Source organism: Ranitomeya imitator, chromosome 7, assembly GCF_032444005.1.
Source record: "Ranitomeya imitator isolate aRanImi1 chromosome 7, aRanImi1.pri, whole genome shotgun sequence".
Taxonomy (NCBI): domain Eukaryota; kingdom Metazoa; phylum Chordata; class Amphibia; order Anura; family Dendrobatidae; genus Ranitomeya; species Ranitomeya imitator.
This window is the reverse complement of record NC_091288.1, coordinates 42,772,392-42,797,656: the sequence shown is the minus strand read 5'-3', so window position 1 is coordinate 42,797,656 and position 25,265 is coordinate 42,772,392. Positions and strand designations below refer to the sequence as shown.

Sequence of the window (25,265 nt, the reverse complement as noted above, 5' to 3'; positions counted from 1 at the left end):
CAAACTGGAAACGTTCATCTCGGAATGCGAAGCGTAGGAATTGTTGATGAAAGGGAAAGATTGGGATGTGGCGGTAAGCATCCTTGAGGTCTATGGATGCTAGGAACTCTCCTCTTTCCATGGACGCGACAACAGAACATACAGAGTCCATTCTGAAGTGTCGGACCTTGACAAAGTTGTTTAACAGCTTTAGGTCTAGTATGGGTCGTAGAGAACCGTCCTGCTTTGGGACCACAAATAGGTTCTAGTAAAACCCCCTGAACTTTTGGTCCTGGGGGACCGGGATAACTCCGTCTCTTCGGAGCGCCTGTATGGCCTGAAGAAAGGCTGATGAAAAAAAAAAAAAAACATGTTGGGGGAGGGGAAGAAAACTCAATATTGTATCCGGAGAACACCAGCTCTCTGACACTCGTCGTGAACGACCGAGAGCCAGGCTTGACGGAACAAAAGCGACCGCCTACCTTGTCCGTGTCCACCAGATGTAGCGATGAGTCATTGTGTAGAAGGTCTAAGGGATCTGAGTCACTTAGAGCTGGATGCCCTCGGTCTGGGTTTCCAGGTACGGTTAGGTCTGTATGAGACATGGGAACCTCTGTCTCCACGCGGAGCTCGTCCTGAACCCGAAGAGAAGGTTGTAGAGGACCAACTGGAGTTGTTGCGAAAAGGCCGGAACTGAGGCTATTGTTGATTCCGAAAGGGCCGGGCAGGTCTTTGCTGAGGAAGAATTATTCTTTCCTCCAGTAGCGTCAGAAATAATTTGGTCTAGTTTTTCTCCAAATAAAAATCGACCAGCTTGGTAAGGCAGAGAGGTCAATGATTTTTTGGAAGCAGGGTCTGCTCGCCAATCCCGGAGCCACAGGGCCCTTCTGATGGAGACTGCTTTTGTAATTGGCCGCATCTATAGAGGCATTAACTACAAAGTCCCCTGCTTGAGCTATTTGGCTAGCGAGTTTTGCCGCCTCCGGGAGAAGATTGCTATCATGGATGGTTGTGGTTAGCACCTCTGCCTAAGAGACCATTGCCTTAGCCACCCTAGCTGCTCCTGCAGCCTCAAAGACTGAGCAATCCAGGTAGTCAATTTGACGGTCAGTAGGGTTTTTGACTGAAAAACCGTCGGACAAAGATAGGAGCGTTTTGGATGCGAGGCGCGATACAGCAGGATCTACTGAAGGAGAGTGCAGCAAATCCTTCATTAGATCTGGAGCGAAAGGATATTTGGACTCAATAGGTTTTTTGACCCGTGAACCGTTTATCTGGGTGATCCCTGTATTTCTGGACGATGTCCTCAAACTCAGGATGATTGACAAATACTTTTTGGACGCGTTTGTTCTTCTTAAAAAAGACACCACGTGTACCAGCGCGGAAATAAATTCCTCATCCACCATCAGAGTCTTGTTGACTGCCTCGATGAGGGTATCAAGCGTCTCTTGAGTAGAGGAGTCCTGGATTAAAGACGCATGAGACTCATATTCAGAGTCATGTGTGCTGCGACCCTCTGGAGAAGGGAAGCGAGACATGGAACTCGCAGATGCCGAGGCACAAGCGTGATCGGGGACGCGACATGGGACCTCTTTCTGGAACCCCCCCCACGTAACTGAGTACGCCCCCTGTAGGTGGACGGTCCCGTACCGGCGCCAGAATCCACCGCGGTCGGCAGAGGGGTGTTCTGACTTATGCAGGGACCTTGGAGATTCTATTGCCTTGGCCAGGGAAGCCATAAATCTTGACAAGGAAGCGGCCCACTCAGGAGGGCTAAGCTCGGCAGAATCAGTGGTGACATTGGCGGTGGGAGGCTGCTGCGCACATCGCACATGCCGGGTCACAATTCGTGCATAAAGGGGTACTGTGGGCACGTGGCAAAGTAGTATTGCAAGTGGCAAATGAGGTAAAAAACACTGTGCTTTTTATTAATTCTTTGGTCTCCTTAGATTGAGACATAATGTGTCTTAGAGTTAGAGCAGAGTGTGCGCTATAGGTGCAGAGAGGGGGTTAAGCTTTTTCTTTCTTTCTTCTGTGTATTTGTCCCCAGGGAAGGATTCGGTGTCTTGATACCGCAGAAGAGTGTTCGGCGGTCCTATGGCGTTGAGGGGCTCAGATAGCGTGATCCCACAGTAGATAATGGAAAATATGCCCCCCCCCCCACCCCACCCCCCGAGACTATAAGCGGCGACTCTCGTCCAGGACGAGAAGCGCCAGGGATGTGGGCGGATCTCCGGCAGTGGGCGGCACCATGTTAATTGCGGCTTAGTCTGGCAAAAAGCCGGGGACTAAATTTTTGGGGCCTGCCGGCAATGATAAAGAAGCGGCCGCGACGATCACCGGACGTACCGCACCTGGCTCCTAGCCAGCGGTTCCTCGCCCCAGGGACCAGCACCATTTCTCGCCAGGGAGTGCAACAGGCTCATACTCACAGAGGTGGTGTCCTATGCAGCGCCTTCAGTTACTGTAAGGGCATGATCTCAATCCATCCTCCCTATAGCAGGGGATGGAGAGAACCCCCGTCCATCTTCTCCAGCGGTCGTGGGGCTGTATTAACGCCATTAGGTGAGGGCCTCTGTCCATCCAGCTGTAGATTTTGTTGACCCCAGAGAGGAACATGGAGGCGAAAAACCTCATATGCTCGCCAAATTTCAAGGGGGGGGGGGAGAGGGGGGAGAGATCGGGACCATAAAGGAACCGTCGCCCAAAGGGGATATTAGGTGTGCCCTGGTTGTCGCAGGAGGGGGTACGGGGAGTATACTCCGCATTCTCGCCTGTTGATGGTTCGGGGGAGAACGGACCCTAGAAAGGGATCCGTCGCTCCTTTCACTCCGTTGGTTAAAAAATAAAAATTAAAAAACTGGAAAAATTTAAAATAAAAACAATGTTGGGGTCTGAAACAGACCCAAGTGCCTCCTACAGACACTAAGCAAGAACTAGTTCTCTGTGAGCCAGCAGGAGGGTGTATACTGCAGGGGAGGAGCTAACTTTTTTGTTTCAACTTAGTGTCCTCCTGGCAGCAGCATAACACCCATGGTCCTGTGTCCCCCAATGAGGCGTAGGAGAAAAATTCCAAGCAAGGTGAAATTGCAAAAAAAAGTACAATTCCACAATTTTGTGTGATCTGGAGCTGGATGAGAGCTTATTTTTTTAGTGCTGAGCTGATGTTTTTATTGATATTGTTTTGGGGTAGATACAAACAAAAAACAACCAACGCGTTTCGAAGTTCTACGTTGGTTCCTTTTTGGCCCAGCGAGGTTCCGTAAGCCTAGTGACGTCACACACTGCCGAACACGGTCGGCCATTTTTTTCCGAGCATCCAGGGACGCCACTAGCCGGGGCGCCTCTGGCTCTGCACGGCTCTCCTGCATACTCCGTTTAGACACCAGAGTGTCTTAAACAACAGCACCTACCCCCCACCCATCAAATTGGGACGGCACCTCATGACCAGGGACTGGGGAAGTCTGGAGCTAGGCAAGCGCCTGGCTACTGAATATAGGAGATCGCAAGCAGTTTCATTGCGTATTAATGGTTTTTATTGGATTTATTTGTTTTTCACCCTCTGGAACCTAATAAAGCTAACATCAATAAGAGCACAATTATTACTTTGATGCACCAGATTATTATTATTAGCTCTATCAATTGCTTTACTATAAGGCTGCAGTCACACTAGCAGTATTTGGTCAGTATTTTACATCAGTATTTGTAAGCCAAAACTAGGAGTGGGGGATAAATACAGAAGTGGTCCATACAGTTGTGGCCAAAAGTATTGACACCCCTGCAATTCTGTCAGATAATACTCATTTTCTTCCTGAAAATGATTGCAAACACAAATTCTTTGGTATTATCTTCATTTAATTGGTCTTAAATGAAAAAATACAAAAGAGAATGAAGCAAAAAGCAAAACATTGATCATTTCACACAAAACTCCAAAAATGGGCCAGACAAAAGTATTAGCACCCTCAGCCTAATACTTGCACAACCTTTAGCCAAAATAACTGCGACCAACCGCTTCCGGTAACCATCAATGAGTTTCTTACAATGCTCTGCTGGAATTTTAGACCATTCTTCTTTGGCAAACTGCTCCAGGTCCCTGATATTTGAAGGGTGCCTTCTCCAAACTGCCATTTTTAGATCTCTCCACAGGTGTTCTATGGGATTCAGGTCTGGATAGTGTTTTGGGTCATTGTCCTGCTGGAGACCCAGCTTTCTCACACTGGGCCCTACATTATGCTGCAAAATTTGTTGGCAGTCTTCAGACTTCATAATGCCATGCACACGGTCAAGCAGTCCAGTGCCAGAGGCAGCAAAGCAACCCCAAAACATCAGTGATCCTCCGCCATGTTTGAGTGTAGGGACCGTGTTATTTTCTTTGAATGCCTCTTTTTTTCTCCTGTAAACTCTATGTTGATGCCTTTGCCCAAAAAGCTCTACTTTTGTCTCATCTGACCATAGAACATTCTTCCAAAATGTTTTAGGCTTTTTCAGGTAAGTTTTGGCAAACTCCAGCCTGGCTTTTTTATGTCTCGGGGTAAGAAGTGGGGTCTTCCTGGGTCTCCTACCATACAGTCCCTTTTCATTCAGACGCCGACGGATAGTACGGGTTGACACTGTTGTACCCTCGGACTGCAGGGCAGCTTGAACTTGTTTGGATGTTAGTCGAGGTTCTTTATCCAACATCCGCACAATCTTGTGTTGAAATCTCTTGTCAATTTTTCTTTTCCGTCCACATCTAGGGAGGTTAGCCACAGTGCCATGGGCTTTAAACTTCTTGATGACAATACGCACGGTAGACACAGGAACATTCAGGTCTTTGGCGATGGACTTGTAGCCTTGAGATTGCTCATGCTTCCTCACAATTTGTATTTAACAAAAGAAAAAGAAAAAAAGAGGGACGGCACTACCTTCCTCTTGGAGATTCCCAGCCTCTGTGCACATCAAGTGCTTCCATACAGCAAAACAGTCCAAATTCCACCACAAGCTGCTGGGTGCTCATCCAGAAATCACATGAGAGTCAGTGCATTGCATAAGAAAGGAAGGAGGGCACTCACCGATCTGAAGCGGACTATCGTAGCTGACATCCGGCACTATGTGCCAGGAGCGGTCATGGATCGCTCCTCGCACATTAACCCCCGGAACACTGCGATCAAACATGGTCGCAGCGTTCCGGGGGCATAGGGAAGCATCGTGCAGGGAGGGGGCTCCCTGCGGGCTTCCCTTAGACCCGCGGTACAAGGCGATGTGCTCACCTTGTACCGAGCATCTCCTCCCTGCAGGCCCAGATCCAAAATGGCCGCGGGGCTACTTCCGAGTCCTGCAGGGAGGTGGCTTACAAGCGCCTGCTCAGAGCAAGCGCCTGTAAGCCTGGAGCAGTGCACGTCAGATCGCTGATCTGACAGTGCTCTGCAAAGTGTCAGATCAGCGATCTGTCACTATAAAAATAAAGATGATGATGTCCCTCCCTGGGACAATGTGGTAATGTAAAATAAATAAATAAATAATTCCTAAATAAAGAAAAAAAAATATTGTTCCCATAAATACATTTCTTTAAATAATGAAAAAATAAAACAATAAAAGTACACATTTAGTATCGCCGACCTATAAAACTGTCCCACTAGTTAACCCCTTCAGTGAACACCGTGTAAAAAAAAAAAAAAAAAAAAAAGAGGCAAAAAACAACGCTTTATTATCATACCACCGAACAAAAAGTGAAATAACAAGCGATCAAAAAGACCAAATAAATAACCATGGTACCACTGAAAACGTCATCTTGTCCCGCAAAAAACGAGACACCATACAGCATCATCAGCGAAAAAATTAAAAAGTTATAGTCCTCAGAATAAAGCGATGCAAAAACCGGTTTTACTTACCGGTAATAGGATTTTACAGAGTCCACGACAGCACCCACTACGAGAGAGGGGATCCGCCCACCATCCGGACAGGAACCTACAGGTTAAAAAGGGGCGGTCCCCCTCGCCTCTCCAGTTTGTGTTCCAGAGTACAAGGGATACCGCCAATGAATCAGTACATGATAATATCTTACACAATACTAAATACCATCACCTCTATAGAGTGATCTCTAAAAAGCACACCTTCCAATAGAGTGCAAGAATCAGTGATGAAATAAGGGGGGGAAATCTACGGGTGCTGTCGTGGACTCTATAAAATCCTATTACCGGTAAGTAAAAACCGGTTTTCCTATCGCCACGACAGCACCCATCACGGGAGACTTTCAAAGACTAATTATCTGGGTGGGACACATCACTAAGTACTGAACGCCCAAAGTGTAGGCTGGAATTGGCAGATAGATCAAGGCGATAGTGCTTATAAAAGGTGGAAGGTGATGACCATGTTGCCGCCTTACATATCATATCAATGGGAACATCCGCCTTCTCTGCCCAAGATGATGCCATAGTCCGAGTGGAGTGTGCACTGATGCCTTCTGGTGGTGTCTCCCCTTTGGCAGAATATGTAAGGCATATCGCATCCCTGATCCATCTAGCGATAGTACTTTTTGTGACACTCGAACCCTTCTTCCGATTCTGGAAAGAAACAAAGCCCTACTCTGCCTCCAGCTTTGTGTCCTATTCAAAAACTCTAATACTGCTCTTTTAACATCTAGAGTATGACATCTTTTATCCTCTTCCGAGACTGGATTATCAAAAAGGATGGTAAATATATCTCCTGACTCCTATGAAACCTAGACGCTACCTTTGGTAAGTATGCAGGATCTGGTTTCAAAACAATTTTGTCCTGAAGGATCATTAGGTAGGGAGGATCAACTGATAACGCTTGGATATCGCTAACCCTCCTAGCAGATGTTAATGCCAAGAGAAGAACCGTCTTAAAAATTTAGCCTTAAATTGAAGTAGACTAATGGCTCAAAGGGGGGTTGTGTTAATGCATCAAGCACTAAATTTAGATCCCAAGGTGGCAATCTAGCAATATGAACAGGGTTACTACGTTCAGTTGCTTTAATAAACCTAGAGATCTACCTATTCCCTGCCACATTACTATTATATAGGGCTCCTAAGGCTGAAACCTGAACCCTAAGAGTGCTGACTGCTAAACCCAACTCTCGGCCTTTCTGCAGGAATTCCAGAATGGCCAGAATTGGAACCTGATCAGTCAGGGATTTCTGATGGAATGTAAGGAATTTTTTCCAGACCTTAGAATAAATTTTTGTAGTGACCTCTTTCCGGCTTTTTAGCAAGGTAGATATTAAGACTTCTAAAAAACCTCTCTGTTTTAGTAATTCCCTCTCAAGTTCCACACCGTCAAATGAAGACTGTCCGTATTGGGATGATGAAATGGACCTTGAGAAAGGAGCCCCGGAACTACTGGTAATAGCCAAGGATCGGTCACGGACATTGCCCTGAGCAGAGAAAACCAAGGTCTCTTGGGCCAGAAGGGGGCAAGCAGAATTATTCTTGCCCTCTCTTCCCTGAGAACTAGAGGAATCAAGCACATCGGAGGAAATGCATAAGCTAGAGGAAAGCTCCACCAGACCTGAAGGGAATTTACTATGTATGGACGGTCTGATACCTGGAGTGATGCAAACTCCCTGACCTGCGTGTTTTCCCTCGTAGCAAACAAATCTATGACTGGTAACACCCAGAGTCTGACTATCTGTTTGAATATTTGTCAGTCCAGAGACCATTCCCCTTGCCGAAGGAAATGTCGACTGAGATAGTCCGCTTCTACATTGTGCTCTCCCCTTATGTGAACTGCTGACAGGGAAAGGAAGTGAATTTCGGCTGAAGTATCTGAGCCGCAGTGGACCCTAGAGATTGCGACCTTGTCCCTCCTTGATGATTGAGGTAGGCCACCACTGTCATATTGTCGGTCTGTACCCGTACATGTGCACTCCTCAGGGATGGTAGGAAGTAAAGACCGCTAAGAGTTCTTTTAAATTTGAAGAGCTTTGGGATTCTAGACCTGATCATTGTCCCTGGGCCAGAACCTCCCCCATGTGGGCTCCCCAACCAATCGGACTGGCATCGATCGTGACTACTCTGTCCGGCCTGATGCTCCATTGAACTCCTCTTGATAGATGGAGTATGTCTAGCCACCATTTTAGATCGTAAAGTGTGGCTGGTGATAGCCTCTGCTTCGAGGATCTTGGATTGCAGTACTCGAGTATGAGCTTGAACCCATTGTACAACCGGTATACATGATGTCAAAGACCCTAGTAGGGACATTGCGTCTCTTAAAATTAGATCCGGATTCTTCCTTACTGCTCTGACTTTGCGAACAATCCTTTCTTTCTTGTCTTCTGGTAGAAAACATGACTGCTTTTCTGAGTCTAGAAGAATACCCAGATAAAACTTGACACGTGGAAGGTTCTAGCTTTGACTTTTTTATGTTGACCATCCAACCGAGATCCTGCAGAGACGATATTATAGCGTTTACACAGGCCTTACATTGGCAGATTGAATTCCCAATTATTAACAAATCATCCAAGGAGGGTACCACAAGGGCATCCCTCTCCCTCACATGGGCCATTACCTCTGCAATAATCTTAGTAAAAATTATTGAAGCCATGGACAGGCCAAAGGGCATTGCCACAAACTGGAAAATGCCTAACCTGATCTTTTAGCCGCACCGCAATCCTGAGGAACTGCTGGTGATCTCTGTAAACTGGTAGATGGTAGCATGCATCTTTTAGATCCAGTACCGACATGTAACACCTCGGAAACAAAAGTTTAGTTGTCGATTTAATGGACTCCAATTTAAAAGCGTGATATTGGAGAAATTTATTCAACTTCCGTAAATTAATGATAGTTCTAAAGTACCCATCAGGCTTAGTAATCAAGAATAGGGGAGAATAAAACCCCTTCTTCTCCTGATCCCTTGGAACTTCTACAATAACTCGCTTTTTAATTAATTGCTGAATCTCTTTCTCTAAGGCCTGTTGCTGAACCAGAGAATCAAGAGTAGTCAAAATAAACTGATTCGGAGGCATCTTCTGGAACGCCAACTTCAACCCTGACGCAACTACCCCTAGGATCTAACTACTAGAAGTTATCTTGGTCCATTGGTTAAGGAAGTATTTTAATCTACCCCCTACTGGGAGATCAGTTCTATCTATGGTTGCGTCTACATTTTGATGATGAAGAGCTTCCGAAGTATGCACCTTTTTTCTTCTGCTCCGCTGGTTCCCAATCTCGGCTATACCCCGGGTGGTCAGACTGAAATCTTCGGAAAGGCATCCGTCTTCTGAAGGAGTTTCTAAAAGTAGGATTAAAGACCTTAGGAAATCCTTTCTTCCTATCCTCTGCCTTTGCCAGGATATCATCCAGCACGGGGCCAAATAGGCACTCACCCCTGCATGGAATCATACACAACTTGGCTCTAGCCTGAGCATCCCCTTTCCAGATTTTAAGCCAAAGCGAACGACGGGCAGCATTCGAAAGACCAGCCGATCTTGCTGCCAACTTCAAAGAGTCCACCGACGCGTCCGCTAGGTAGGCTGCTCCCTCACGGATCTGGGACAGGGAGTCTAACAGCTTATCTCTGGGAACTTTTGATTTAAGCTGGTCCTCCAGCTGACTTACCCAGACCATAACAGATATGGCGGTACAGATACTGGCAATTGCAGGCTTAAAGGCTTCTGAAGATGGCTCCCATACTTTCTTCAGGAACATGTCTGCCTTCCTGTCAGTTGGGTCTTTAAGAAGGCCCACATCTTCAAGTGGCAGAGAGGCGGATTTTGAGGTAGAAGCCACCACTGCATCTACTTTAGGGACCTTTACCCACTGGGACAAAAGCTCATAATCAAAGGGGTATCTTCTTTTTGCAGATGATGGTAAAACCCCCTGATCTTGCTTATCCCATTCCCTTCTAACTAGATCTTTGACCGAATCTACTACTGTGAATGCTCTGCGATTTTTTTGACATAATCCAGCAAACATCTCCTGGGTGGGGATCTAGGCTCTCTATTGTCTTTGACACCCATGGTCGACCAGACTGCTTTAACTAATGTCTCCACATTTTCTATAGCAAAGCACGGTCTTCCTTCCTCATCCAAGGAGGATGGCGATGAAACATCCGAACATTCACCCTCCTGCAGAGACTGGCTAGAATAAGACAACACATCCATACTGGTTCTTCCATGCCGTCTAGTTTTAAGGGAACATCTGATTTCTTCCCTAATAAACTCCCTTAAATCTGATGTACGGAGAGGAGCTTCCTCTTCTAACGTACGGCAAATACAAGTCTGACAACTTCTTAACATAGTTATCTGGCAATGGCTCTGTGCATAAAGCACACTGCTTGTGTTTTGTTTTTGAGGTCTTCTTAACCTATAACAAAACAAAGGAAACGGAATTGTCAGCCACCTACCGCTGACGAAAGAGTACCGGTTCCGGAGGAGGCGAAGTGGCCTGCGACGCTGGGGTGCTTGAAGACTGCTTCCTACGAACCACCTCATTGCTGCGTGAGCGGCTGTCACCGCTCTTCCTTCGCTGTTCAGGCACATCTCACAGAGGACATCTCGGCGCACACTTCCCCTTGCTGCGGCTCTCTTTTAAACAAATGCCGTGCTTCTCCTCCGAGCCTCCCCTGGAAGTTGTAAAACTACTTCCGGGTCATAAGCACTCCTGGATCTGCGCAGAAGCGCCGCGCTTATGCGACCCAGGACGGCACTTCCCCAACACCTGGGATCGCATCCACGTTCTGATCAGTCGAGGGGGGGTGGGGGGTCTGCGCGCAGTACACCCCCCCCCCCCCTGCTTCCAGCGTCCCCAATTCTGCCGTTCTCACGGAAACCGCACAGAGGCCTGGTGGACCTGGGTAAGTATATTCCTGCATGCTCCCGCCGTCTGGACAGGAACCCAAACTGGAGAGGCAAGGGGGACCGCCCCTTTTTAACCTGTAGGTTCCTGTCCGGATGGTGGGCGGATCCCCTCTCTCTTGGTGGGTGCGGTCGTGGCGAACGGAAAATAATAATTTTTTCTATAAAATAGTTTTTATCGTATAAAAGCGCCAAAACATAAAAAAATTATATAAATGAGGTATCGCTGTAATCGTACTGACCCGAAGAATAAAACTGCTTTATCAATTTTACCAAACATGGAACGGTATAAACGCCTCCCACAAAAGAAATTCATGAATAGCTGGTTTTTGGTCATTCTGCCTCACAAAAATCAGAATAAAAAGCGATCAAAAAATGTCACGTGCCCGAAAATGTTACCAATAAAAACATCAATTCGTCCCGCAAAAAAACAAGACCTCACATGACTCTGTGGACCAAAATATTGAAAAATTATAGCTTTCAAAATGTGGAGACGCAAAAATTATTTTTTGCAATAAAAAGCATCTTTTAGTGTGTGACAGCTGCCAATCACAAAAATCCGCTAAAAAACCCGCTATAAAAGTAAATCAAACCCCCCCTTCATGACCCCCTTAGTTAGGGAAAAATAATTGAAAAAAAAAAAAATGTACCGTATATACTCGAGTATAAGCCGACCCGAGTATAAGCCGACCCCCCTAATTTTGCCACAAAAAACTGGGAAAACTTATTGACTCGAGTATAAGCCTAGGGTGGAAATGCAGCATTTACCGGTGAATTTCAAAAATAAAAATAGATCATTATTTCCCCATAGCTGTGCCATATAGTGCTCTGCACCGTTCATATTTCCCCATAGGTGTGAACCATATAGTGCTCTGCACCGTTCATTGTGCCCCCTAGCTATGCCATATACGGTGCTCTGCACCGTTCACTGTGCCCCATAGATGTGCCATATACGGTGCTCTGCACCGTTCACTGTGCCCCATAGCTGTGCCATATACGGTGCTCTGCACCGTTCACTGTGCCCCATAGCTGTGCTGTGCCATATACGGTGCTCTGCACCGTTCACTGTGCCCCATACATAGCTGTGCTGTGCCATATACGGTGCTCTGCACCGTTCACTGTGCCCCATAGCTGTGCTGTGCCATATACGGTGCTCTGCACCGTTCACTGTGCCCCATAGCTGTGCTGTGCCATATACGGTGCTCTGCACCGTTCACTGTGCCCCATAGCTGTGCTGTGCCATATACGGTGCTCTGCACCGTTCACTGTGCCCCATAGCTGTGCTGTGCCATATACGGTGCTCTGCACCGTTCACTGTGCCCCATAGCTGTGCTGTGCCATATACGGTGCTCTGCACCGTTCACTGTGCCCCATAGCTGTGCTGTGCCATATACGGTGCTCTGCACCGTTCACTGTGCCCCATAGCTGTGCTGTGCCATATACGGTGCTCTGCACCGTTCACTGTGCCCCATAGCTGTGCTGTGCCATATACGGTGCTCTGCACCGTTCACTGTGCCCCATAGCTGTGCTGTGCCATATACGGTGCTCTGCACCGTTCACTGTGCCCCATAGATGTTCCACATAAATTTGTGCCGCCGCTGCCGCAATAAAGAAAAAAAAACACATACTCACCTCCCTTGATTGCAGCTCCCGGCGTCTCGTTCCGGCGCCTCCATCTTCCCGGCGTCTCTGCTCTGACTGATCAGGCAGAGGGCGCCGCGCACACTATATGCGTCATCGCGCCCTCTGCCTGATCAGTCAGAGAGCAGAGACGCCGGGAAGATGGATCGGCGCCCGGCGGCTGGAACGAGGACAGGTGAATATGCTATACTCACCTAGTCCTGGCGATCCTCGCGCTGTCCCCTCCTGTCTTCGGTGCCGCAGCTTCTTTCTCTATCAGCGGTCACCGGCACCGCTGATTAGAGAAATGAATAAGCGGCTCCGCCCCTATGGGAGGTGGAGCCGCTTATTCATTTCTGTAATGAGCGGTCCCACGTGACCGCTGAAGAGAGGAAGAAACTGCAGCGCCGAAGCCCGTGGGACGGCAGGGACAGCGCGAGGATCGCTGGGACTAGGTAAGTATACCTCAGCGCCCTCACCCGCCGACCCCACCGCTACCGTGACTCGAGTATAAGCCGAGGGGGGCACTTTCAGCCCAAAAATTTGGGCTGAAAATCTCGGCTTATACTCGAGTATATACGGTATTTATTTCCGGGTTGGGTATACAGTTAGGTTTGGGGCTACAGTTAGGGTTGGGATTAAGGGTTAGGGGTGTGTTGGGATTAGGGTTAGTGGCATGTTTGGCTTAGGGGTGTGGTTAGGGTTATGGTTGGGATTAGGGGTTGGGATTAGGGTTAGGGGTGTGTTTGGATTAGGGTTTCAGTTATAATTGGGGGGTTTCCACTGTTTAGGCACATCAGGGGCTCTCCAAACACGACATGGCGTCCGATCTCAATTCCAGCCAAATCTGCGTTGAAAAAGTAAAACAGTGCTCCTTCCCTTCCGAGCTCTCCCGTGCGCCCAAACAGGGGTTTTCCTCTCAGTACTCAGAACAAATTGGACAACAACTTTTGGGGTCCAATTTCTCTTGTTACCCTTGGGAAAATAAAAATTTGGGGGGCTAAAAAAAACAAAACATTTTTGTGGGAAAATGATTTTTTATTTTCACGGCTCTGTGTTATAAACTGTAGTGAAGCACTTGGGGGTTCAAAGTTCTCACAACACATCTAGATAAGTTCCTTGGGGGGTTTAGTTTCCAATATCGGGTCACTTGTGGGGGGTTTCTACTGTTTAGGTACATCAGGGGCTCTGCAAATGCAATGTGACGCTTGCAGACCAAACCATCTAAGTCTGCATTCCCTTCCGAGCTCTGCCATGTGCCCAAACGGTGGTTCCCCCCCACATATAAAGTATTGGCTTACTCAGGACAAATTGGACAACAACTTTGGGGTCCAATTTCTCCTGTTACCCTTGGGAAAATACAAAACTGGGGGCTAAAAAATAATTTTTGTGGAAAAAAAAATTATTTTCACGGCTCTGTGTTATAAACTGTAGTGAAACACTTGGGGGTTCAAAGCTCTAACAACACATCTAAATAAGTTCCTTGGGGGGTCTAGTTTCCAATATGGGGTCACTTGTGGGGGGTTTCAATGTTTAGGCACATCAGTGGCTCTCCAAACACAACATGGCGTCCCATCTCAATTTTGCATTGAAAAGTCAAACGGCGCTCCTTCCCTTCCGAGCTCTGCCATGCGCCCACACAGTGGTTTACCCCCACATATGGGGTATCGGCGTACTCAGGACAAATTGTACAACTTTTGGGGTCCATTTTCTCCTGCTACCCTTGGTAAAATAAAACAAATTGGAGCTGAAGTAAATGTTTGGTGAAAAAAGTTAAATGTTCATATTTTTTTTTTTTTTAACATTCCAAAAATTCCTGTGAAACACCTGAAGGGTTAATAAACTTCTTGAATGTGGTTTTGAGCACCTTGAGGGGTGCAATTTTTAGAATGGTGTCACACTTGGTTATTTTCTATCATATAGACCCCTCAAAATGACTTCAAATGTGATGTGGTCCCCAAAAAAAAATTGTGTTGTAAAAATGAGAAATTGCTGGTCAACTTTTAACCCCTATAACTCCCTAAAAAAAAAATTTTTTGGTTCCAAAATTGTGCTGATGTAAAGTAGACATGTAGGAAATGTTACTTATTAAGTATTTTGTGTGACATATCTCTGTGATTTAAGGGCATAAAAATTGCGAACTTTTCAAAGTTTTCGACAAATTTCCTTTTTTTTTTTTTTTTTTACAAATAAACGCAGGTAATATCAAAGACATTTTTACTACTATCATGAAGTACAATATGTCACGAGAAAACAATGTCAGAATCACCGCGATCCATTGAAGCGTTCCAGAGTTATAACCTCATAAAGAGACAGTGGTCAGAATTGTAAAAATTGGCCAGGTCATTAACGTGCAAACCACCCTTGGGGCTTAAGGGGTTAATAGCCAACCTAGCACTGGCATTTGTTTATAGCGCAGTACCTTCTTTTTTCCATCATTTTCCTAAGTCACTGACAGAGTTGGCACAGTATCTGTCCTGGTATCTGCAGCTTTAGTGCTTTCTTAGTACAGCGCCAGTATGTGTTTATCCTTTGTCATTCAGTGTTTCTTTAATTATTTTATTTTGAATGGGGCAAAAGGGGAGGCGATTTGAACTTGTGTTTTTTTTTTACAAATATCTTAACACTTTTTTTTTTTTTTACAGTATTTAATAGTCCCCCTAAAGAGATTTGAAGCTGCGATTGTCTGATCGTTTGTGCTATACACAGCAGGGCTTTCAGCACTGCTATGTGTAGCAGAAATCACAATCTCCTATAAATATCAGCCACGGCCTGGCGTTCATAGGAGATTTACAATGACCGGCATGGGGGTCTCCTGCAGACCCCAGACTGTCATTGTCAAACCACTGGTGCCCCACGATCACGTGACAGGCACTGATGGGTGTGTCTTATGATGGTGAGTGTTAAATACCGCCATCAGTGATGAGTCAATGAGGCATATCAAATCAGTTGTCATATGCAGGGAAAGATGCAGGCTCAGCACCAGAGCCCGCATCAAAGGCAGGGACGCGACATTGGATGTAGCTATACGTCTAAGGTTGTAAAGAGGTTAAAAAGGACACAGAACTAAGGGTATGTGCACACGTAGAATGGTCCACTGCAGATTTTTCTGCAGCGGATTTGATAAATCCGCAGGGCAAAAACACTGCATTTTTCCTGCGGATTTACCGCGTTTTTTGTACGGATTGCACTGCGGTTTTACACCTGCGGTTTTCTATTATGGAGCAGGTGTAAAACCGCTGCGGATTCCGCACAAAGAATTGACATGCTGCGGAATGTAAACCGCTGCGTTTCCACGCGTTTTTTCCGCAGCATGGGAACAGCGTTTTCGGTTTCCCATAAGTTTACATTGTACTGTAAACTCATGGGAAACTGCTGCGGACCCGCAGCAAAATCCGCATCGTGTGCTCATAGCCTTAAAGTATTTTGTCTACCCATGTGCAGGGAGCCTGAATATTTAGTTGCACTCACAGTACAGTCTTGTTGAGTAATTTATTTTTAGCTGCTAATTTTATAACAAATGTATTAACCAGGAATCTTAATATACTACTTACTCATCTCCAAATATCTGGTGACTGAACTCTGGGGTAAATGTTGTACCGTCATCATCAATGTCCTCAGGAAAGCGCACTGGCGTGAAGTAGAAGGTAAAAAAGTGTTAGAAACAAAAGCATATGAGAAAAGGTTCTATGAGCAGACACGTGTCCACAACTCTTATAACATTGCCGCCATTCATACAGACTGATTGGGGTTTTAAAGAAAACAAAATATCAATGTTAATGCTTCTGCTTGTCAAAGACTTGAAACATCACCCAAATCTGAAGGCAAAAAACAATCCTGACCCAGTCCTGTACATATAGCTGTAGTTTCTGAAAATATAATGTAGATAGTAAAGTTGACCAAGAAGATTTGCAGGACCTGAATCCAGTGGCCACAATGGTAGTCCATGCCCGACCGGACTATAGTCCTGCGAGCCTCCACCTAGCAGCTGGCATCCATGACATATCTTCTGATTACAGCAGGATGCAGGCACGTTGTCGTGCTAGGCCTCCTACTCAGAAGAGCCAGCAGGTAAAAGGAGGTACGAAAGGCTCAGAACAGGCAAACACGGAGGACCCGCTTGCCTGATCAGAGATTTATTTATTTTTTTGTTCACAGGGAATGGCCAAACTTTAAGAAAAACAGTTACGTGACAAAGTCAGCATCCTTGAACGGTTATTCCAAGCAGGATATAGTGCTCGTTATCATCAGTACTTTTGCAATTTATGCTAATTAAAGTTTGCAGCCAATCTTGAGATATTAAGACTCTGGTTTCCAGCTTGTTACCTAGACCACCGACCACCGCTGCAATCCACCACCCAGGCCCAGCGGCTGAAGCTGGACTGGATTAAGAGGTAACGGCACGCTCCGGCGATCCTGTCAATCTTCAAAACGGTGCTAACAGAAATCAAAATATGCTTGCACTCACTGTGCATTTCCTGCCATCTAGCAGCAGTGGTCGGTTTCCAAGGAATAGAACCATCAACAAGAGAATAGTGTTAAAAGGGCTGACTGGTCTTCTGATGAGGCTGTTATTTGCTTACTTCCGGCCACAATCCGATTAGACATGCATGGCTTGCCTCAATAGAACTGAATTGAGGAAAAAACGAGCACGTTTAGTCGGCATGTGACCGCATGTATACAATTGTGGTCTCCTGTCAGTCTGCTCTCACCTCAATACCGGTGAATCCTGACAGTATGTAAACAGCTCGCTGTCAGAATTAAGAAGTCCGCAGACTTATTAGAAGACCAGACAACCCCTTTAAAGCTGCGCAGCATTTGTTATTATGGATAGCAAGCATAGCTACTCTTAAGACAGTTTATACTCACCCAGTTTCAACTTAATGACTTCATTTGTGTTACATTTATACTCAGCCAACTTCTTTTCCATAGTATTGAGACCTAAGACAAACATTAAATTGGTGAGTCATAATTTAACAAAAAAAACAAAAAAAAACAACATGCTCAAGGTGCCGAAACAAAGCAATTCTGATTCATGTAAGGAATTATTCAGTCACAGAAGGTTCTGCAACATGTGAACAATGCCTACCACGTACTTATCACTTATAAAGTGTCCTCTATGGAGATTAGTTGCTACCCTACTGGTACTACATGTACAAACTGTACTAAGTATGTGCCAAAAAAAAGAAAAATCTGGAAATAAATGATAAAACTTATCCTTACATTGTGTCTGTGTGAGGGGGTCATGACTGCATCAGGAGGGGGGCTGATGGAGCCACTGACTTCAAAATATGAATCTATGGACTACGCTCTCCTTTGACCCCATCTTCATACTACTATTGTCAGACAGTATTTCCCAAAAAAAGTAATAACACTTACCATAAGTGTTTTCCGATTGATGCAAAGTCTTTTTTGCACTAAAATGAAGTGTAAGCATATGATGGGCTCATGGGGTGTTTTTCAGGAGGATTTCACCTGGAATCCGCCTGAAAAAGTGCTTAAAAAAAAAAAAGTATAAGACGACGTGTGCATATATACTTATGCGACATTCCAAAAGGCTTTGGATCATATTTTTCCAGATAATGTGCCAGAAAAGCGGCAGTGTCTGTGTCTTGTATTCTGTACGATACGTCACAAAGGGCCTCAAATAAATTTGTGACGGATGCGCCAGTTTTATGGGTGACATATCAGGAAACTATGATGGCTATGTATGAAGAAGGTGAAGGGAGGCTAATTTGCGTGAAGCAGGGCCGAATGTAACAAAAATGTGCATCAATTATACTTCGTACAATTTGCAAAGAAATAAACATCTTGTTCTTTTAATTTCTCTTTTTAAAATATCTGTTTGCTGTCAATGCACGAAAATATTTGTTTACACACCCGTACAAACCTAGCTCTGCTTAAGTCTCAGAAATGGATGGAATGATACCAAGCTCTGAGAAGTGCTAGGTTTGTAGGTTTCCAGCCTGTGTTATAAACACAAATGTATAGAGGAGCTTTCACCACATTTTTCATGTTGAGCTGAACACACGATGGAATACTGGCTGCAGGGTGTGAGCAAAACATATATGTTTTCTCCCTTTAAAGAGATATTAGCAATGGAAGTATTTGGCACCGAATGAGTTAATTTTCGTTAAGACCAAGTGGGTGTTATTGGATATTTTTCACTGGCTGATGGGAACATAGTTGATGAGTTAGAGTCATCCGTGCTCTCCTCCCAGCACTTCCTATTCATGCAGGAGGTAAAGGTACCGTCACACTAGACGATATCGCTAGCGATCCGTGACGTTGCAGCGTCCTGGCTAGCGATATCATCCAGTGTGACAGGCAGCAGCGATCAGGCCCCTGCTGTGCTGTCGCTGGTCGGGGAAGAAAGTCCAGAACTTTATTTCGTCGCTGGACTCCCCGCAGACATCGCTGAATCGGCGTGTGTGACACTGATTCAGCGATGTCTTCACTGGTAACCAGGGTAAACATCGGGTAACTAAGCGCAGGGCCGCGCTTAGTAACCCGATGTTTACCCTGGTTACCATCCTAAAAGTAAAAAAAAACAAACAGTACATACTTACCTACAGCTGTCTGTCCTCCAGCGCTGTGCTCTGCACTCCTCCTGTACTGGCTGTGAGCGTCGGTCAGCCGGAAAGCAGAGCGGTGACGTCACCGCTCTGCTTTCCGGCCGCTGTGCTCACAGCCAGTACAGGAGGAGTGCAGAGCACAGCGCTGGAGAACAGACAGCTGTAGGTAAGTATGTACTGTTTGTTTTTTTTTACTTTTAGGATGGTAACCAGGGTAAACATCGGGTTACTAAGCGCGGCCCTGCGCTTAGTTACCCGATGTTTACCCTGGTTACCAGCATCGTTGGTCGCTGGAGAGCGGTCTGTGTGACAGCTCTCCAGCGACCAAACAGCGACGCTGCAGCGATCCGGATCGTTGTCGGTATCGCTGCAGCGTCGCTAAGTGTGACGGTACCTTTAGACCAAAGTCGTATCCTTACATCTCACACACTGAGAAATCTGCTGTATGCTATGGTGGGGGCGTGCTCTTCTTCCCCTCAGTGTTGCGGCTTGCTTATGATTTGTCAGCATCATACAAGAGGAAGAAGAACACGCCCCCAGTTAACAAAAATCTGATAACACCCACTTAGCATTAACAAAACCATATTGAGCCAATTACTTTGATTGCTAGTATATCTTATACAGAAGATCTTTGTAAATATACTGCATCAACTTGTCATTAAAAACACAATTATCGAAGCCGTGAGGTTGTATTCATAGCGTTAGCCACTGAATGTAGGCGCTGTCAGGGGTTTACGTCAGATCCTTCCCAAAATAGGACTCGGGCTTATGCGCTGATGGGGCCATTGTCTATAATGATACAGACACAGTCACAGTGTGCTCTTTTGTGCATCATTTTCAGCCATATACAACTAGTTGAGGTGGGTAACAAGATATAATGGACTACTAGATGCATAAGGCCAAAAATGATGCACAAAAGAGTACACTGTGACTACGTCATGATCATTATAGTCAATGGCCCCATTAGTGCATATACGCCCGAATCCCATTTTGCGGGAGTTCAGATGAAGCCACTTAATGTAAGGGCAAAAGTCTTGTAAACACAGCCTGATGCCTTTACAATTGAGCTTTATAACAATACAGAATCATGAGTAGTGCATACTGCAGGTGCATCTTCCATATACACTTGACCTATAACTTACATGTAAATGTTTGGGCACCCCTTATCAAAATTACTGGTATTGTGAACAGTTAAACAAGTTGAATATGAAATGATCTCTAAAAGGCCTAAAGTTAAAGATGACACATTTTCTTTGTATTTTAGGCAGAAAAAAAATTGTTTTCATCTTTTATATTTTAGAAATTACAATATGGAACTTTGTGCCAAAAAAACAGCAGCCATAAGTTCTTCTAAGCAGCTGCCTACCACATTGAAAATGAAAATATTGGAGGCTCACAAAGCAGGAGAAGGCTATAAGAAGATAGCAAAGCAGCTTCAGGTTTCCCTTTCCTCAGTTTGAAATATAATTAAGAAATGGCAGCTAACAGGAGCAGTGGAGGTCAAGATAAGATCTGGAAGACCAAGCAACATTTCAGTGAGAGCTGCTAGTAGGATTGTTAGTGAGGCTACTCAGAACCCCTGCTTGACTGCAAAAGACCTTCTGAAAGATTTAGCAGACTCTGGAGTTGTGGTACATTCTTTTACTGTTCAAACACACCTGTACAAATATGGCATTCATGGAAGAGTCATCAGAAGAAAACGTCTCCTGCCTCACCATAATATTTAGTGCCAGAAGGATGCAAAAGAACATGTAAACAAGCCTGATGCAGTTTGGAGACAAGTCCTATCGACCGATGAGGTTAAAATAGAACTCTTTGGCAACAATGATCAAAAAAGTACGAGTGGAGAAAAAAAAGGGCACAAAATTTCAGGAAAAGAACATCTCGTCAACCATTATGCATGAGGGTGGATCAATCATGCTTTGGGGTTGTGCAGCAGCCAATGACACAGGGAACATTTCACGGGTAGAGGAAAGAATGGATTCAATTAAATTTCAACAAATTCTTGATGAAAACATAACACGATCTGTAAGAAAGCTGAAGTGGAAAAGAGGATGGCTTCTACAAATGGTTAATGATCCTAAAACACAGGTCAAAGTCCACAATAGACGACCTCAAAAGAAGAAAGCTGAAGGTTTTACAATGGCCCTCACAGTCCCCTGATCTGATCATCATTGAAAGCTACCCGCTACCTGTGAAGTGGCCTGTAACCTTGGCAACCAGTGGTACACTAGAGAATAAAAAAATCCATCTGTTCTTGTGAATAGAATGTTTTTGTTTTTTTTAAAGACAACCTGTCATCTGATTTATGCTTCTCAAACCGGACAGATCTCATAACTATATTTTCTAAGAAAAAGATATACTTGGCGGCAACCGTGCAGCCAAGCTCTGATTTATGAAGTCTATGGTTTTGGCAGTATGAATCAGATGACCGGATCCCCTTAAAATACAGACTTCTGTCACATCCATGTCAACCGAAATTGTGAAAATTAAGAACTCACACTACATGCTCTTCAGACATTTGCTTTCTAATAATTTTATGTCTATTATGTGACTCCATGTATTTCCAATGACTGCACCATAGATTGTCTGAAGCTGAAGTCTAAACTGAGAACGTTTGCACATATGCATGATAAGTCATGACATGCCCCCTTGCTATAATAACTGTATATTACCCTGAAAGATCAGATCACATATCTACATTATCTGATAACTGACATTTATTTCAATTTCAAAACTTGTTTTTTGGGGGTGGAGAGAGGGATATCTGACACCTTTGATCATCAGATGTAAAAAGGGGCATAGACCTTTTGTCAGCAGGTTACGCCACACGCAACACCCATCAAGTGGCCTACAAGACAATGGCAGCAGCGCCTCTCAGAGAATTCTTTCCCTGACAGCATCACTTTACTGTGGAATACTTAAAGTTTTGCAACAGGATCTAATCGGTTAAAAGTTGCAGCCAGCTGCAAGAAATATACAGAGTAGGACATCAAGCAGTTAGCATACAGTATATAGCAAATCCAAATAGGAGTCGTATACCAGGTAAGAACTTGAGGATGGGTTCCACGTTGATCCCCTACAAAAGTTTAACATATAAAAAAGACAAAAAGTTACCTGCAGATACATTTTTCATTGCATGGCTGAGCAGCACAGCACTCTGCATGCCGAGCAGCTCAGGTCTTAGGCTGCACTTACTCCTGCAGTTCTTTTGGCAATATTTTTGCATCAAAGCAAGAAGTGGATCCAGTAAGAAGAAGTACAAATCGTTCTTTTATATTTATCATCCCTTTTGGCTTAGGGTATTTGTGCAGTGTACAACCAGCAGTGGCCAGCTGTTACAGCATAGTGGATGGGATTTCAATAAAAACCCATGTCCAATATGCATCCAGACACGCCTGCGGATCACCGGCGGAGACGGACATGCGGCGCATCTTTCCAGACTGCAGCATGTCTATTTATCTTGCGGAGACGTGAGCCTCTGTAAGATAAGATTTCACCTATATAAATATATTGGACGCAGTGAATCCGAACGGTTCAGTGAAACACATGCGGATTTACCTGCATTTAATAGCCGACAGCGCTTTGGATGTGGCGGACTTGCGCTGTGTTCAAAGCGCTGCCAATGCCAAAACATGTGCACATACTCTTAAAAGTAGAAACAAGTAACCGCTGTGACCACACGGTGCTCACCCAGGCCCTCTATGTAATAAGGCTGTCACACAGGGGCCACCAGCAGAAAGTGCAACACAGAAACAGATCCCTAGGAAGCGGTTCGTTTGCATCATGAGACCCATGGTCAGTCATTATGCATAAAAATACAAGAGCGTTAGTCGACTGAATGAAGCCATATGTCCAGCTACATATGCAAGTCATGAATTCTGAGCAGGTTGCTTTTAATGCCTCAAGCACACAGCTGCATATGATGCACGAGGGTCTCACAGAACCTGTGACTATTGTAAAGGCTTTGTTGTCATATTCCGCATGAACCCAACAGACAAAAATATTGTGACCAGCGCCACCAGATTCAGTTTTGTGGTCCACTTCCAGGAAATAACTGTCTGAGGGATTCTACAGGACATTAGACAATCTGTCACCAGTTTTTCTGCCATCTAATCGGAGAGCAGCATAGTGTAGAGACAGAGACCCTGACTCCTGCAATGTGTCAGTTACTGGGCTACTTGCTGTAGTTTTGATTAAATTAGTTTTATCAGTAGGAGATCTTCGCCAGAGGACTAGTAAACCTACAGATATGCAGACCTCCATATTCATGAGCTTTATAATACAAACCCCCACCACTGATTGACATCTTCTTGTGTACACTGTGTATATGCAGAAGTCTGCCAATCGCTGGGGTGGGCTTATACAGAGAACTGGTAGATCTGTGATTTTATTAAAACTGCAGCAGCCTAATAAGTTACATCTCTGGAATCAGGGTCTCATCCCGTATATCATGCTGCTCTCAAATGGAGTAACGAAAACTAGGTGACACATTCCCTTTAATTATCATGACCTATTAGGATAGCAAGTGAATATCAGATAGTGTTTGGCTGAGGAGATCTAACCTATCAGCTGACTGAAGGGGTCACCATTGTTCGCAGAGTGCTGTACGCTTCATAGCGCCTGTGCTTTAGTCCTGCACCTCGGTGCAGTTCAGCCTCATTCAAGTCAGTAGCAGACACAGCCGCTACAACATATACAGACCTTCAATCAGGTGCGGTGAATCACACCCACAATTATTTGATATTACTGACTACAGATGAGCAAGTCTCCTAAAAACATCCCCAATTGCCGTGAAGGTAGGAGTTTAAAATAAGATTAAAAAAAATAAACAAAACAACTTTATTCTCATCTTTCCTTAGCTGATCTTGCATCATCGCTCTTCTCTGCTCCGTCAGTCTCCCGCTCTTCCGGCACAGAGGCCTGTGATTGGTTCATGCAGTCGCCTCCGTGGGTGGTGTCACAGGTCTCCACGCCAGCAGAGCAGAAGACCCATGTGTCAGAGCAGGAAAGTATAAAGTTGTGTTTTATTCTATTTTGTTATATGCATCACTCCCTCTCCCGGGTCCATCGCTGGGTCTCTGCTGCTGCACCCACAGTCTGTTATCGATGGCAGGAGCCCACTGATTGGCTGCAGCGCTGCAGCCAATCACAGGCACCACGAGCAGCAGCAGCGCTGGACCTGGGGAGAGTGAGTAAAGCCCCTTTTAATCCCACCCCCCAAGGTGGCAGCTGGCTGCTATTCTGCAGGATTCATGCAAAACAGAATCAGAAAATCTGTAAGTAAACGCTGGTTTTAAAGTTAATTTGCACCAATTCAATTGACCAAAGGAGCATAAAAGACCCCAAACCATTTCCTTCACCCCCTGCACAACACATAGGTGAGGAGAGTGCCGCACAAGCTGCATGCACCGGGCTGTGATACAGTGCACTGAGGCCGCAGGGCCCCGGGAACACTCAGCATGGAGCCACCAGAGTATTTGGCGGGAGATGGCGCAGGAGGGGGAGCAACAAGTGACGTGTGACCGGACACACCGGCCCTCGCCGCTACCCACCCTGCTGACCCCCGGGACCGCACCGGGAAGACTGCTCAGCTGTGACGAGTGTTATCTGCTGTCCTGTAACCGGCTCCTATAAGCGCCGCTGCCCTGCAACTTACCCGCCATGTCTGCTCATCTGCAGCAACGTCAAGAGGCCACAGCCAATCAAACGGCGCGTTCCACCGCACACGTCACATCGTGACGTGCTTCCGCTTCCGGCGGCGGTAGCTGGCTCACCAAGCGCTACATGGTCTCCTAGCAACCGCCAAGACTGCTGAGCAGGCAGTGTCCAGGCCAGCATTCTATGCAGCAGAGCAGCAACTGTGGTGTTCTGTAACCCCTTCAGGACCAAACCTTGTGTGGCTTCTAAGATCACAGGGGGATTCTTGTTTTACTAAATTTGCAAGAACCTGCACCCTTCTTTATGTTTCCATTTATATAGCGGGGGGGGGGGGGGGGGGGGGCTTGCTTTTTTTTGGAAGATTAAAGAGCATCTGTCAGTAGGATCAACCCTCCTGAGCCGTCTATATGGGCACGCAGGTCACAAGAAGCTGAATAAAATGATACATTGATCTCTGCGATCCGATGTCTTATTCTAGAGAAATCCACAGTTTTCTTAATAGATCTTAGCTCATTTACATATTAAGAAAACCACGGTTTTCTCTGGAATAAGAAATCAGATCACAGATATGAAGGTATCACTCATCCAAAAGAAAAAATGGCCACAGAAATCAAGTATACAAAAGTGCAAACTAT

The 25,265-nt window shown here is 45.4% G+C and overlaps 1 protein-coding gene across 1 annotated transcript in view; it reads right to left on the bottom strand.

Moving 5' to 3' along the window:
- Positions 1 to 24,695, bottom strand: part of HAT1 (histone acetyltransferase 1) — a 74,839-nt gene extending 50,144 nt beyond the window's left edge. Inside the window, exons 1-3 of the mRNA XM_069733140.1 lie at positions 24,629 to 24,695; positions 17,264 to 17,335; positions 15,949 to 16,024 (exon numbers count right to left, since the gene is read on the bottom strand). Of these exons, the coding sequence (XP_069589241.1) occupies positions 15,949 to 16,024; positions 17,264 to 17,335; positions 24,629 to 24,635 (155 nt within the window). The 5' untranslated portion in view covers positions 24,636 to 24,695. The remainder of the gene's footprint in view (positions 1 to 15,948; positions 16,025 to 17,263; positions 17,336 to 24,628) is intronic.
- Positions 24,696 to 25,265: the final 570 nt, after the last annotated feature.